This window comes from Acanthochromis polyacanthus, chromosome 5 (genome assembly GCF_021347895.1).
Source record: "Acanthochromis polyacanthus isolate Apoly-LR-REF ecotype Palm Island chromosome 5, KAUST_Apoly_ChrSc, whole genome shotgun sequence".
Lineage (NCBI taxonomy): Eukaryota > Metazoa > Chordata > Actinopteri > Pomacentridae > Acanthochromis > Acanthochromis polyacanthus.
The window spans coordinates 3,871,268-3,887,002 of NC_067117.1; the positions used below are offsets into that span (position 1 = coordinate 3,871,268).

At 41.6% G+C, this 15,735-nt stretch overlaps 1 protein-coding gene across 3 annotated transcripts in view; it reads left to right on the forward strand.

Annotated features, from left to right (window-relative positions):
- Positions 1-15,735, forward strand: part of LOC110958080 (solute carrier family 12 member 5-like) — a 191,205-nt gene that overhangs the window by 65,899 nt on the left and 109,571 nt on the right. Inside the window, exon 1 of one of the 3 annotated variants that reach the window (XM_051947899.1) lies at positions 8,798-9,385. The exons of the other annotated variants lie outside the window; for them this stretch is intronic. Coding sequence (XP_051803859.1) covers positions 9,331-9,385 — 55 coding nt within the window. The 5' untranslated portion in view covers positions 8,798-9,330. Of the gene's footprint in view, positions 1-8,797; positions 9,386-15,735 lie in introns of those variants that run through there. 3 annotated transcript variants of the gene reach the window in all.

Genomic DNA, 15,735 nt, shown 5'->3' on the forward strand with positions numbered 1-15,735 from the left:
GCAAAAGTTAAACAATCAGGGAGCACTGCTATAGCTTCCCTGGATGAGCAGGTGTTATATGAATAACAGGACTACAGGCCCTGATGTAGACGCTGGCTTTGGTTCCAGTTCTTGTCTCCTTATTGCATGTCATCCCACCTTCTAGTCTCTTTAGATACTTAATCAAGAAACTACAACATACCAAAACAGAACAAAAAATAAATAAATCACAGCATAAAAATGCCACATTTTTTCTTTTAGTGCAAAAAAGTCCAATTCTGAAAATGTTCGCATTTAATGAACTATCTTTTTGCAAAACATCATGAACAAACTGAAAATTCTGAAGAAAAATAAGTGAAATTTTAACAATATTGTGCCTTAATTTATCATTTTCAGCTTATGACTTACAGATCAGTTTATCTACAAAAGGCACAAACATTTAGTTGCAGGTATCTGGAATTGATCAGTCTAGTATTTTATAACTTGTCGAGATCTAAAATTTGCCTTCATTTCCACATCTGTGCAGTAATCCTGAACCACACTATACAAACTAAAGGGGGAACTATCAAGAAAGAAGGCTCAGTTGTCCCGCCTGCCTTGTAAATGTGTAAAATTTAGACATAAAAAGCACCTAAAAGTTGAGGGAGTAAAGTGAACAAATCTAAAATGGCAGTTACTTTTACCGAAAATCTTTACTTCATGTTGTGTCTGTAATTTTTACACCTTGCAAAGTTTGCCTTAAACAGTCAGTTTCCAGTTTGATTCCCACCTGGTTAGAACATTTTGCTGCATGTCATTCCCCGCTATTTTTACCAACATTCCCTGTGTCTCTCCACTATCCTTCTCAACGTTTAGAGAAGGTGATTGATGGATTTTGCTGCAGCTATATGGTCTGTTGGCTGCAGCTTCATATTTACCATACAGACATGACAGTGGTATCAGTCTTCCTTAAAGTGGTTTTGTATTCACCATACAGCAACAGTACAATACTTGTGTTCCCTGTGGTGTCCCCCAGGGATCAGTTCTTAGACCTCTTCTGTTCAACTTGAGTATGTTCCCTTTGAGTCAAATAATACAGAAATTTGACATTAATTATCACAGTTATGCAGACGATTCACAACTTGGTGTCTCTGCCCCCAGACAAATGCAGCCCAACAGACTTACTGTGCCAGTGTCTGGAGCAAATAAACACCTGGATGAGAGAGGATTTCCTACAATTAAACGAAGACAAAACTGAGATTATTCTGTTTGGTAGCAAAGGGAAGAGGGTCGGCATTCGTAAACATCTTAACATTCATGCTCTTAAAACCACCGACCAAGTTTGTAATCTTAGAGTGTTAATAGACTCAGATTTGACTTTTATCAGCCATGTCAAAGCCGTCACTAAAGCAGCTTTTTACCAACTCGGACATCAACAGAATTAAAAAGTTTTGTCTCCCAGAAAGACCAGGAGAAACTCATCCATGCGTTCATCTCCCGTGGACTGGATTACTGTAATGGTATTTGAACAGAACTTTCCAAAAAGAGCATTAAACAGCTTCAGCTCCTCCAGAATGCTGCTGCTGGAGTTTTAACCAGAGAGATCTGAGCACATCACACCACTTCTAAAATCTCTACACTGGCTTCCAGTCAGTCACAGAATAGATTTTAAAACCCTACTGATGGTTTATAGATCCCAGAACAGTTTAGGTTCAGAGAATACCGTATAAACCCAGCAGGACTCTTGGATCCAAGGACTCAGGTCAGCTAGTCCAGGCCAGAGTCCAGACTAAACACGGAGAAGCAGCATTTAGTGGAACAAACTTCCAGTGGAGATTAAACTTCCACCAAATGGAGACACTTTTAAATCCAGGTTAAAAACATTTCTTTTAACTCTCTGCACCTCACTGTGATGCTCTTAGTGTTTTACGTAAAGCATTTTGAATTGTCTTGGACATGAAGGGTACTAGACAAATAAACTTGCTTTGCCTTCTCTCCTAATAATGTACTGAGAATTCGATAAGCACCAGAATCCATAAGTTTGATGAATATCTGTTAAATCTATACCATGCGTGCTACTTTATTCCATGGTGTGAGATTTGATAAACTCTACGGTCTATATTAGCTTCATCTCAGATACTTTGCCTTTTGCACCACAGCACTCTAATTCCTGCTGGTTGCTCCACTAAGTAGATTAACGATCTTTCAGTTTCCCAAATGATCATACATGAATCTTTTCCTCTTCTCCTCCTTGTCTGACTTTACTCACCTGCATTTTCTTCTTGTATTTCTCTTTCACCCCCTTCTGATCTTTTGATGACACAAGGTCAACGGAGGTCACAAGCCCTGCTCAGGAACATGACTGAATGTCGGTTCACTGTGGAATATCATCATTATAGGTATTTGGAGTTTCTGTGCTTCATTAGCAAGCTCTTGAGGAGAGTGGACCTCAGCAAGGATCTATTTAGTAAAGCATTACTCTATGAAGATTGTCCCATTCCGGCTCCTGTTTGCAGCGCGGCTCGAAGTTCATGACATTTAAATGAGCCTGCAATAGAACCCTTCAAAATGTAAATTTAGCCTTTCTGTTTCAAACACCCTTTTGGAAACGGTTCTCTCAAAGGTGGTTAATTGGTAGGAGTACTCCTCAGAGAAAGACGTGACATACAAATGAAACTGCACATGCACACATGAATGCCGACTCGCATGCATGTAATCAGGCACAGATAACGAGTACAACGTCGGGAAAATGTGACTCTTACATCGGCATTTAGGCACAAGCCTCTTATTTGTCAGCTTCTGTCTTTCTGTTTCTGTCCATGTCTCTTTACTACACACCACTAAAACCCCACGTTCTTCTTCAAGCCACGCAGTCTTACTCATTTATTTTTGACAGCTTTGCATGCGACACCCCGAGGCTCTAGTGCATGTGTTTTTACATTATCTCGCACACATGCACCCAGGAGTGCTAATACTGTTGTGGCATTGCACGCTGCTGTGAGTTCTCGCTGATTCTACCTCCCGTACAGAACCCGCACGCTTCCTTTTTGGCAGCGTCTGATTGTTGTAAGGGTTCGTGCTAATCCAATAACAGGACCCTGTTTGTAGACAAGATACTGTTAAGTTGTCAGCGAGCCATGCTGCTTAAGAAATAAGAAGCCTGAGTGAGTCAGCAGTACATGCACAGAATAGTGCCCACAGAAAATCTGAATTGCATTAATTACACTTTCTAACTTCTTGAATTGATCTACACGAGGAGGAAAAAGCGAAAATGAATTACAGAATTTCATTTATCTCCAAAAACCTTGGAGCTGCGAGTGAACTGAACCTTTCTTGCGTCCCTGTATGATACAAAAGCACTCACTGAGTTTCCTATTTTGGATAATAAGGTGCAGTTTGATTTTACATTAAGCTACCCATGTTCACCCAACATCTACAGGTTTCCATACATGGGAAAATGTATAGTGCATATTTTTTAATGTTTCAGATACAAAACCTCCCAGATCTGTCCCCTCATGATTTCTGTCTTTGTATCAGGTGAACATACGAGACATAAATCATCTCATGGAACGTATTACCAACGCCGTTACAATCATAACTTCAACTGTGCTAATGGAAGTTCATCAGTAGTGGAAAACGCATATTAATGTGTGTTTTCTAAACAATGGTAATCATACAGAGCGCGTTTTATAAATAAAAACAGTTGTCCAACATAAAATGCTTATTTTTCCTGTGCATGCAAACTTATGGTCCACCTTGTACTTGATTGAATCTGTGCTGTTTGTCAAACCAAATCTGGAAAACATGTGACAGTGCACAGAGCGTTGGTTTTACCTAAATACTGTAGCCTGAAATAACCCTTTAGCTACTTTTTTGTTTGCTTTTTTACATTATTCTGTGCTGTATTTTTTCTAGCTTCGTCTGCTGTTACCAGTGGAGTTTCTTTCATCCTCAGAAGTGTAACTGAGCCTCCTGTTCGTTCATTCTCTGTACTGGAAAAGCAGCTGCTGTGCCAGCAGGCCCCGCTGCTCCAGTGCACTCGGTGCTCGTATGCCATTTTCCTCGTACATTCCTACCTGTAATTGCCTTGAAGAGCGATATATTGTTACCATCCAGCATAAATTTGGACATAAATGTTGCAAAATTTGCGAGCTGGATGTCACATTAAATGCGTTTTCAGTTCGGCACAGGCTCTGTTTGACATTTAATCTTGCAGATGACAATATTTTGCACTGAATTGATGTTTTTAACTCTGGAACCTGGTGAGAGTGTTACGGGTGAATGACAAGCCCCTATTTAAACACCCAGCAGACGAGTGTGTGCATTTTGACTGGCAGATGAATGCGATGGATCACCCCCTCAGTGGTTATCAGACATCCTGATGTAAATACATTTCTTCACCATCAGCTGCCTGACGCGCACATGTTCTCACCTGTCCCTTGTTCTGTTTAGACGATGAATCCGCCACGTACAGCTCCACACCCAGCCTCCCTCTCACCTTCATCTCCCTCTCCTCCTCCTCCTCCAAACCATTCGTTGTATGCTGACTCTAAACAAAACTTGACTACATTACACTTTTTCGGGTCAAAGTGCACAGAGATCCTCTTAAGAACTGGTGATGCTATGGGTTGTGTTGCTCTGCTCCAGCTTATATATGCAAATAATAAATATTTACATTTCTAATTGGACCGTTAGTCAGCAGAGAAGGTACTAAGTTATGCTTGTGGCATGCAGCAGCCTTGTTTGATTGATTTTTCTATCCGGTTTATTTTGACCTGTTGACTTAGAAAATGCAAATTAATTCACCGTCTCTTAAAATAGAGCTCCTTAGTATCACTTATACAACTGTTGTTGTCAAACAGCTCAACAATTTTAAACAAGAAATTACTCAAATGTACAGCTGATTCATTGCCTTCTTTCTTGCTTAATCAAAAACATTGCAGAGATTTGGCAGTCTGTGGGCTAACGTCAGCTGGTTTGATGCAGAAAAGGTTTTTGTTTCAGGCAGCCAGCTCACATGGAATAGTGGTAGTGACTTTAATGTGTGGAGTTCAGCCTCTGACGTTTATATCTAAAGAGAGAGATTAGCAGTGATGATGAGCTCACTTCCATCTCTTTTGGAGGGAAATGTAAGTTTATATGAGAATGCAGGAGCAGATGTGGGCTGATTGAATGCTGTATGTAAACAGCTGCAGCAGTGATGCAGTGTTGTAGTTTAGGCAGACCAGTGGAGTGAACACTGACAGCTTAAACAGATCACCTGTGTCAAAAAACGCTGTAGAGTCTAGTACAGGAAGGGTGTCAAATTCATTCTAGTTCAGGCGCCACATTCAGCCCAATTTGATCTCAAATGGGTCCAACCAGTAAAATTAGAGCATAACTGATAAATAATGACAACTCCAAATTTGTTCTTTGTTTTAGTGTAAAAAGAAAAGTACATTCTGAAAAGAAGTTCACATTTAAGGAAGTATTTTTTTTTTACAAAACATTATGAAAAAACTAAAATTTCTCAAGAAAAATCTAATAAATTTTAACAATTTTATGCCTCGGTTTATCATTCAGACATTACAACCTACAGATCAGTTTATCTACAAAGATTTATCTTCAGCTGGACCTGAATGATCGTGTTTTACTTTATGATCAAAACGACAAAAGAAGATGAAAAACAATAAAAACAGGACAAAATATTACAAAAATGAGACAGAAAATGACAAAAGCGAGTAACAAAATGACAAAAAATGAGACGAAACAAAACCAAAAATTAGACACAAAAAAATACAAAGCGACAAAAAATGAACAAACCACAAAAATGAGATAAAAAAAAATACAAAAGTGAGAAACAAAAATAAGACAGAAAACACAAACGAGGAAAAAAAGGAGACGGAAAACAAAAACATGACAAACAAAAGTCTGACCAAAAAGACAAAATGTTCCAAATACAAGACACAAAATGACAATCTGGTGTTTTACTTTATGATCAAAACAACTTATCATCATCTAGACATTATTTTAAATTTGTAGTTTTACATATTTACAATCTGCAGTTAATATATGAAGAGCTCATTTGCAAAAACAGGTAACTCTGTTTTCAGAAAACTTATTTTTTTATTGTTTACTTGAGATAATAACAATAACACTAATAATTTATTGTTTGTTTTGTCGTGTATTTTTCCACTGAGTCAAATCCACTAAACTTCAGTTTGATTGATATTATCTCAAGTAAACAATAAAAATTTCAAATTTATCAAAACGGAGTTATCTGTTTTTGCAAATGAACTCTTCATATTCTCTGGGATTTTTACGCTTTACAAAGTCGTCCCACGGGCCCTATTGGACCCTCTGGAGGACCGGTTTTGGCCCGCAGGCCGCATGTTTGACACCCCTGGCCTATCCTTTAAACTGACTGTATATTTTTTGTATTTTAACTTTACACACCCCTGTAGCTGAACAGATGCTTGGTTACCATCACACGCAATTATGTTAACCATTTACTAGTCTTCCATCGATCCAGACGACAGCAGTAATGAGCAGTGACTGTTAGTGATGAGACGGCAGTGGCTGCTGCAGTGTGTCTGCAGGAGAATGGATCAGGATTACATCTCCATGTAGCAGCTGATGTTTCCAGGCAGAAATGCACGAGTAGTTTACCACGATTGAGGCCACGGTACCGTCAGAGCTCAGTGTGTGAAGCACATGCGTACAGTGTCGGCACATCAACAGCAAACATGGATCACCCCTTTGAGTTGTTAATAATGGATGTATCCTGTTACAACCCCCTCCCATGAAAATCATGTTTTCTTTACCTTATCATGTCCACATGGTGTTTTTATATGCTACAAGACATGAGCAAAATAAGCAGTCAAGAGCACTGATGACGGTTTCAAAAACAGATTCATAAAGGGGAGGTTATGTGCACGAGCAGCCAACAGTTTGGACACACCGTCTCACTCAGTGCTTTTTATTTAATTGTTTTATACGTTGTAGATAAATGCTGAAGGCGCCAAAACTATAAAAGAATACACATAGAATTATGCTGTAAAAAAAAAAGTGTTCATCTTCAGTATTAATATACAATATAGAAAATAATACAAATAAATAGAAACCACAGAATGAGAAGGTGTGTCCAAACCTTTGACTGGGAACAAACTGAAAGAATCAGTGTCATCAGCTTACGGGGTTGATCTTTCTGTATCATCATTCCTTCTCAGAATCCGTCTTGGGTTTGAATGCGTCCGCTGTTTGAGCAGAATCACAGGAAAGCTGATGTGCTCCAGCTGCAAGTGGCAGAGATGAGGAGACTCCAAAGTGTTCTAAAAGAGGCAGTGGTTGCATCAAAGTCATTTTACAGCAGGAAGGGATTATTTTCTGGTAACAAAAAAAGAAAATCTGAATGTGTGACTTTGATACAGAGGTAAGATTTTAGAGTTTAAATCAGTGCCTGGAAAGGGGCTCTAAAACCAAGAAAAACCTGATCCCTGGAAAAACCAAAGAAAGTAATAAGATATCATGTCATGACCATACATATTCACGAATGATACTGCTGCTTAAATCTAGCATGATGGGCATGACAGGAAGGTAACCAGGTTATTCATTTTAACCTCCTGAGTGTTTCTGCTCCGTAAAGGCAAAGGCTCCTTTTCTGTTGATATTCTAAATTAATTTGAGAAGCTCTTTTGTTGTCGCAAACAAACTGCTGGCCTTGATGTGAGCACTAATGAACAAAGAGAGATAAACGTATCCGTACATGCAGCCGAGTGAAGAAATTTATCGCCAAGCTTCAAGGTATTGGTTCTTTGTCGAGGTAATTGTACCTTGACAAAACCAGTTTTGTTGGTGACATTGGTAATAAATTTATTCACCAGAGCCGAGCGTGCGCTTATATTTTCCCCTCCCTGTCTTTTATTTGTTGAAATCTACTCCGTGCATCAGTGCTACCATGACTAAAACCAAGATTAATTGCTTTCATATCTCTGGCGTGGAATTACAACCACTGGAACACACACACACACACACACACACACACACACACACACACACACACACACACACACACACACACACACACACACACACACACACACACACACACACACGCTACACACACGCTACACACACACACACGCTACACACATCTTTGCTCACAGTACACAGTGTACCAGATCAAAATTAATCTGCATGGATCAGAATGAGACTGTTCTAATTGACAGTGAGGCTTCAGTGCTGTGCTGCTGCCACACAGCATGCAGGTCCTCTCAGCTGGAACCAAACATCTCAACGCTGCAGACATGAATTACCAGGAAAATGTAGAAGATAAAGACTTCGTTTTGTTCACTGCATATACAGGTAGAGCCAATAGCCATGCTTGTGTATGGATTTGTGGCATGAAAAACTCGATACACATTATTTCTGAGACAGTGAGTCTTTGTGTGTGTGTGTGTGTGTGTGTGTGTGTGTGTGTACATGGCTCTCCATGTTTATCATAACCGCATACAGATGATGTTGACAGGGCTTGTTCGTCCCTTGAAGTAAACAGAGGGTATATTTGCATCTGACATTAAAGTAGGCAGTGAGTGCAGCGGCTTATTACAAAGCCGACAGGAGCAGAAGCTGATGCATAATGCACCTCCGTGGACGGAGAACATCAGAGTGGCGAGGCTGCCGTGTGCTCGCTCTTCTAACAGCATCAATTCTGCTTCCCCAATCACCTCTCTGTCTGCCGGGCGAGATGAGAGATGAGTCGGGGAGGGAGGGAGGGAGGGAGGGAGGGAGAGAGGGGAGGAACAGATACAGAAGAAATCACACTGCTGCTTGAATATGCAATCAGCTTGGCAGCTACAATGACTGAGCAGCATCATCTGAACAGGGCAGAGTGAGAGCTTTTTTTGTAGTGGGTGAGATTGAGATCAGGAGTGGCAAAGGCAAAAAAGAAAAACTGAGAGAAGGAAAGAAGGAAGGAGGGAGAGCGAGTGTGCAGCTTTGAGGCGTTCCATCATCCACCAAACTCCTGCAGTTTCCCTCTTCCCTCCTCTTCCTCCTCTTCCTCCTGGAGAGAGAGAGAGCAACAGAGAGAGAGAGCAACAGAGAGAGAGAGAGTCACGCTTACAAGCCAGCAGAGAAGAGACGTCAAGAGGAGGATCTACGGAGAGGGGGAAAAAAAAATCCTTCTCTCTCTTCTGCTGCCTCTCTTCGTGCGTCCTACAGGCAGCAAGGAGGCGAAGAGGAGTGAGGAGGATCCGGCTGGCATATTTTCTACGCTGCTTCCTCGCAATTTCTGTGGCCGCATCACAGTGCGTGGAGCGCAGGGAGAGCCGCCGAGAGCTCGATCGGTGACATCGCTCCGCTGCAGAAGAAGAGTAACGTAGAGGAGCCGGGATGCTTAACAACCTGACCGACACAGAGGAGGGGGACGGGGGAGCGCAGAGCCAGGGTGAGTGATGGGATGTGTCACGCAGTCACACAAACACATGAGCAGATGCGCGCAAAAAGCGACGTTCACATGGCGATGCAGGACGCTGTAGGGCACGGACGGAGAGTATAACACATGTAGCAAGGAAACGCTTCACAAAAACATGCACGATTTAGGCTGACACACACACACGGCCTGATTAGAGTGAGCATCAGTGGTGTGTGTGCATGTGAGTGTGTGTTAGAGCGTTGTACAGTGGTCGGCCTGCTTGCCTCCTCTGCTGCTGCTCTTACTGCAAGGCTGTTGTGACAGGAATAGTAATGGGCTCATTCCATACAGTGGATGGTGAGCATAAGGGCATTACAGCTTTGTCCGGCAGATGCACACACTCTCAGTAATACACAAACGCACATATGCACACACAGACACGTAAACGTACACAAATGCCCCAAAAAGTATCGAACGATTTGTGGTGCAGACATCCAATAGTTCACCCATCCTCCATGGCAACGTAAATATTCCCACCGCATATGGCACCTCGTTGGACGGCCAGTATGGGCACACACGCACACACACACACGCACGCACGTCCACTCACAATTACAGATACCAAGCCACCATTGCTGCTAATCCCATCGCCTCCAGCTGTCAAAATCAGCCTTCCGTCCAATCCCCTTTGATCAGCCCGGTCCTCCATCTCTGCAGGATTTCAGGAGAGAACCTGTAGGTTGCTGCTTTGTACAGAGAGCCGTGTTGTGAGTGCTCTCAGACTGGCTGCTCACCACAGAGCGCATACCTTCTCAGGCCCTGGCGGAAAGCTGAACCAGTTCTTCTAAGTGGCAGCGACAAGCACTGCACATTTTGGAACTGTGTTAAATCATGAATGCAGTTGAAGTCCCTAGTAACTGTGGTTTTGGCTGCGATTTCCAAAGCTTTTGACTCATTCAGAATCAGGGTAGTTCTGCAGTAGCAGAAGCTGCAGACCAGCAGCAGCAGCACCTCTTTATTCTGTCTGCTATGTTAAAGATTGTTGTAGCTCTGCGCACATCTCTCTCTTAAGACCCAAGTCTGCAGTTCTACAAAGCTGTCTCGCTCTGCCCTCTTTTCCCCCTTTTGCTCTCTCTATTTGTCTCAGTTGTATTCTCACTCTTTCATCTCTCCCATTCTGCATTATGCACAAATCTCCCTGTTGTCAGTCCTGGGCTCTAAGGGATGCACTGGAGAGACAGGTTGCGGATGAGAGAACAGTCACTATGCTGCTTCTCCTACCTGTGAGGGCTTAATGATAAAAATAGACCAGTGCTGGGAACATGAATATTTAACTTAATGCGGGCATCTCTTTTTTTTTTTTTTTTTTTTTTTTAAGGGTTGGGGGGGTGGGATTACAATGGTGCGCTGAGAACCACGGGCAGCAGTTGTGAGAGGTTGGTGGCTGGTTTGTGCTACAAATTGGAACCATCAAGGGCAGGTTACCAAGCGTGACATAAAGCCACGTAACGATGCATGCAGGAGGGTTAAGCTGACGTGATTACTTGAGCATTGCTGCCAGTGTGTGCTTCTACCTTTCTGCACTGTTGAATTTACCGGCTGATTTACATATACGTGTATGCAACCGTGTGTGTGCTGAACGGTCTTTCGAAGCTAGCACACATGTTCATTCCGAGCACTTGTATGTGTTTTCTTCAGCTATATATAGCTTTCAGACTTCTAATTTGTCAGGCTGTCCCTTTTTATTTGTTCCGGCGTCATGCGTAGACAGAGCCGTGTTGGGACCCATAGAGAGGTGGATAAGTGTCCCCCACCACCACCTCCTCTCAACACATCTCTTAATCTCTCTCTCTGTTTCTCTCCCTGTCACTCTCTCCTTATTCCTCTCCTTTTGTCACTCTGCAGCAGCAGCATCTCCAAGGATAGGACCTCATTCACACACACAGACACACACACACACTTCTCCAAGCCCTCCGTCCCTTTCATCTGAATCACAGCTCTGCTAAGCTAGCTGTGCAGCAACCTGAATAACTGTGTTTAGTCATCAGTATTATGCAGGGCAGCTCCAGATAGGGGGGGCTTTTCGTCTCTTTACAGTCGGAATGTCAGAGGTTGTCGCTGTCCGCTGCCCCTGGTGCTGAAAGCGGCTTCCCCTTCTTTCTCTCTCTGAGCTGTGTAGCGCTGTCCAAGGTGCTGATTTACAGGCTTCATTACAAGGCCGGGTTACAGCCTGGGAGACTTGCATACGCATCAGAGTGGAGGTGTTTGTGTTCGTAGGGGAGGATTTTTTTTATTTTTTCTCCACCCGCTGTTTACCTTTTAAGCATGCAAAGTTGAAAGGAATAACTATTAGGGAAATTCCAAATGATAAGGAAACTAAAAGAAGTGAACGCATGCTGAATCAGATGTTTACATATTCATAAGCTGTCCTTTTGCTCTTCCGCCATAGTTGTAATTATGTGAGAATTATTCTCTTTGGACCAGTTGAGAGATGGGAGGAGGTGGATTGCATATAAGGGAAGGTGAAGTTTTCCATTTGCAGCGCGGAAATGATTTAGTGACAGAGTATGTCGTGTTTTCAGAGCTGTTTCTGTCTAAAAGATGGAGTGATGCAGAGAGATGGATAAGGAGTTGTTTCATCTGCTTCCTGGGATGCTGCGGTGGTATGCTGCATTTTAGGTGTTTTAGCTCACATTAAGATGAGTCATTTTACATATTTTCAGCATTGTGACAAAGATACTACACCCACTGCATCATCTAAAGCTTACATGCTGTCATTACAGTGATAAGCTTAGCGTAAACAACGTTTGCTTGGACTCATTGTTTATGGTGCACTATTAAGAGGAGCCGCTGCTGTTTGGCTGCCTAGATTCTTGTTAGCGAGCAAAAGGGATTTCATGCTACTTCACTAAATGTTCGTTGCTGTCTGCAGTTTCTTCCATTTATGTATTCAAGTTGCTCATTAATCTGCCACTTTGGTTTATTTGCTTTGGTTTAATGACTGACTAGTTTTTTGTTCTGTGTGCATAATTGAATATTGCTCATGAGTTCTCCCAGGACAAAGTCATCGGCTCAGCAGGGCAGCTGACGGCAGAGTGCTGGCTCGCTCCAGATAGATGATATTCTGTTGTCTAGAGACATATTTAGGGAAGATTATAAACATTATCGCTACTTTTAGACAAGAAAAGATTAGTTTTATTGATTACATGCAGAGAAATTAAGTATAATGGATGAAAAAGTATAAGTGTGGATTTAAAAAAAGAAAAACACTTAGCTAGTACCTTGTTAGGTGCTACTTATTTTAAAAAATTGTCACAAATAGTGTGAAATTACATCAAAAATGTATAGTTGTATTACTTCAGAATGACATAAGCCAGTAAATCTCCACTTAACAGCAGCATTTTTGATGTGAATTTCCATTAGGAAATATTGGGTTTCCATTAAAAGTACTTTATTAGCTGAGGTGAAAGCAAAGTATGAGGATCGTATTGATCAGGTGTCTGATTCAACAACCTCTTGAGTCTGAAATTGGGGTTTGATTTCATGAGATTACTGTGGATTATGAATTTGAATAAGACATTCAAAACTAATTTGCTTTAACTTCAGTTGCCATCAGTGTTTAATCAGTAGCTACCCATGGGGATCTTTACATTGCTTGTTTTTGCATTTCCAGCTGTATTGTACACAAGAGAAGGCTTCCTGAGGGCAGCAGTCTCAGCGCTGTACTGATGGTAGGGTACATACAGTGAAGGGTAACATCTGTAATGTAGAACTAAATGAATCTGTGATAGGTGTTTTGCTCTATCTATAGCATCACCTGTTCATCCCTCCTCCTAGAACTGCAGCATTTCATTCATTCATCAACAGAAAACTGAAAGGTGAATCAAAAATGCATTGTGAAGAGCTTTGTAGAACTAAGGTTAAATAAAGTGGCAAAACGGTTGCAAAAATGCCAAATACTGTTTCATTTTCTCAGGTGTGAGGAATTTATTATTTGTCGTGTTGCACATAATGGTAAACTGAATGTCTTTGGATTTTTCGATGAATTAAAACTGAAAAAAAAATAATTTTTTAATTACTCAAATGTATGACTTTTCACACTAGGCAGTCTGTAGGTTGACTGAAAAAATAACCAGAAGGTCATTTGATAATGGAAATAATCCTTCGCTCTGTCTAGCCGTCCATCTCGCCGTCCGTCTCCTCTCTCTAGCCGGTTCATACTCTTGGTCTGGCCTGTGAATGGGGTTGTAATGATGTTTTAGTTATGGCTGACTGCATAATACTGCAAAATGCTCCCTGGGGCCTTCTCCTAGGGAAGCAGTTGTTGTGCATGCTCAACGTCATTATTCTCTGTCTACCCACTCTGCGACTTGTCTGCTGTGAATGGGGAAAGAGAGGAGGCAGAAATGCATTGTAAGTGAGAGAGACTGCTGGCTAATACAGAACCACAGGCACTTGTTACTTGGAAAAGGTAGCTCACACACACAAAAAAATGCATTTTTAGTAGCTTATAGCTTAAATGTATCATCTCCACATGAACAGGCAGACACATAGTCCTGTTAGCCTGCAGTGTAGGAGGTCAGATTCAATACATTATTGCCATGTCAGCCAAGTTAATAGCATAGCGTTCCTCATTAAATACTCCAGTGTCTTTGAGAAGGAGAAATACAATTTTTCTGCTTTGTGTTCAAAATCATCTGCTTATGACTAAGTGCTGTCTTCCATCAGTGCACAAACCACCATAGTACACATGGTTCGAGAAATTTAAAGATACATCATTATGCTTTGCCCCATTAAATTTAATTAACGGCTGATCTTAAAGAAATGTGAGTGAATGGATGTAATATTAAAGAGGCTGCTTGGCAACAAAAAACAGTGATGGGAAACTCGAGGTTCCAAGGTTCTCTGAGGTAAAAGATTTCAAATGGATGAGAGGTCTCAGAGAAATGGATGGCCAGTTTTATGGAGTGGAAGAGGAGGTCATTGGACGTGAAGGAAAGGGATGAATCACAGCACAAGAGGTTCAACCAAGCTGAACACGGGAGCCTTCATCATGTCTCTCACCAGTTACAGAAAAATGAACTAAAAACTGGTTGTCACTGCTTTTTTTTTTTTTTTTTTTTGCAACCAAATGAAACCGTGATGGAAGTCACAATATTTCGCCCAATTTTAATATTTAGGATTATTTTAAAGGGTTGTCTCTAACTTATATTCTTTGACAGACAGTATCCATCCATCATCTATACACTGCTTAATCCTCATTAATAACCAGACAGTAACCACAGGGTTAAAATTAAGCAGATTGTATTCAACATTAAAAAAAGTAACATTGTGTAAATGATTCAAAGTAAAAATGCATCTTTAAAGAACATTTCCTGTTTCAGCACCAGAAGTATGTCACAACTACTGACCAAACTGTAAAAAATGACTGTTTAAGGAGGTTATCCTTCACATTGTGATTTCATTGGTACCCCAGATTCTTCCTCATCTGACCCACAGAAAACCTACACAAGAATTAGTCTGATTTCTAGACATTCCTGAGCATTTACAGCCCCATTTCCATTCCAGATCTGGACCAGATACAGCACCTCACCTTAGTTCCAGGGGGGCTGGAGTCTGTACCAGCTGACTATCACATGGCTGCACACAGAGACAAACAGTCGCACTCACATTCACACCTACGGACAATTTAGAGCCAACGTTTAACATCAGCATGGTTTTGGACTGTGGGGGGAAGCCGGAGAGAAATCCACGTATGCACAGAGAGAACATGCAAACTCAGCGCAGAAAGATCCCGGGAAGGCCGGGACGAGATCCGATGATCATCTGGCTACAAGTGCTAACCACTCACCACTGTGCACCCCTGACAGACGTTTAACCCGGTCATTGATCGGGTTAAACACTCACATTAAGAATGGAATTCATTCATCGATCAGCGACATCAAACCATTAATAGGTGAGTAGCATTGATTCTGCTGGGAAGTGTTTGATCGTCATGTGAATGTTGACCAAAGCCTCCAAGCTGCAATATGAAGAAGAGTGTTGGCCCTCGATTCTGCTGAACATCTCTGAGGCCCCAACCCTCATTCCCCAGTCGTCATCCTGGTGCCAGACTCCCAGGACCCCCCAGAGAGCCAGCATCAATGGCCCAATGGGTGGGGACCTTCACAAAATTAAACAGATTGGTGCATGTGCTATGAACAGTTTAAAGCGTAGATGAAGAATGGCACAACAGCAATAAATATTCACAAAGAAGCCCTGTAAGGTAGAACAAATTCCTTCAAATAAAAGACAAAATTTGAAGTCACTCTACGGCGACATTTAAGTAGGTGGAATATCGACGTTTTTTATGTGAGTAAGGATTACACTTCTTTAAGATAACT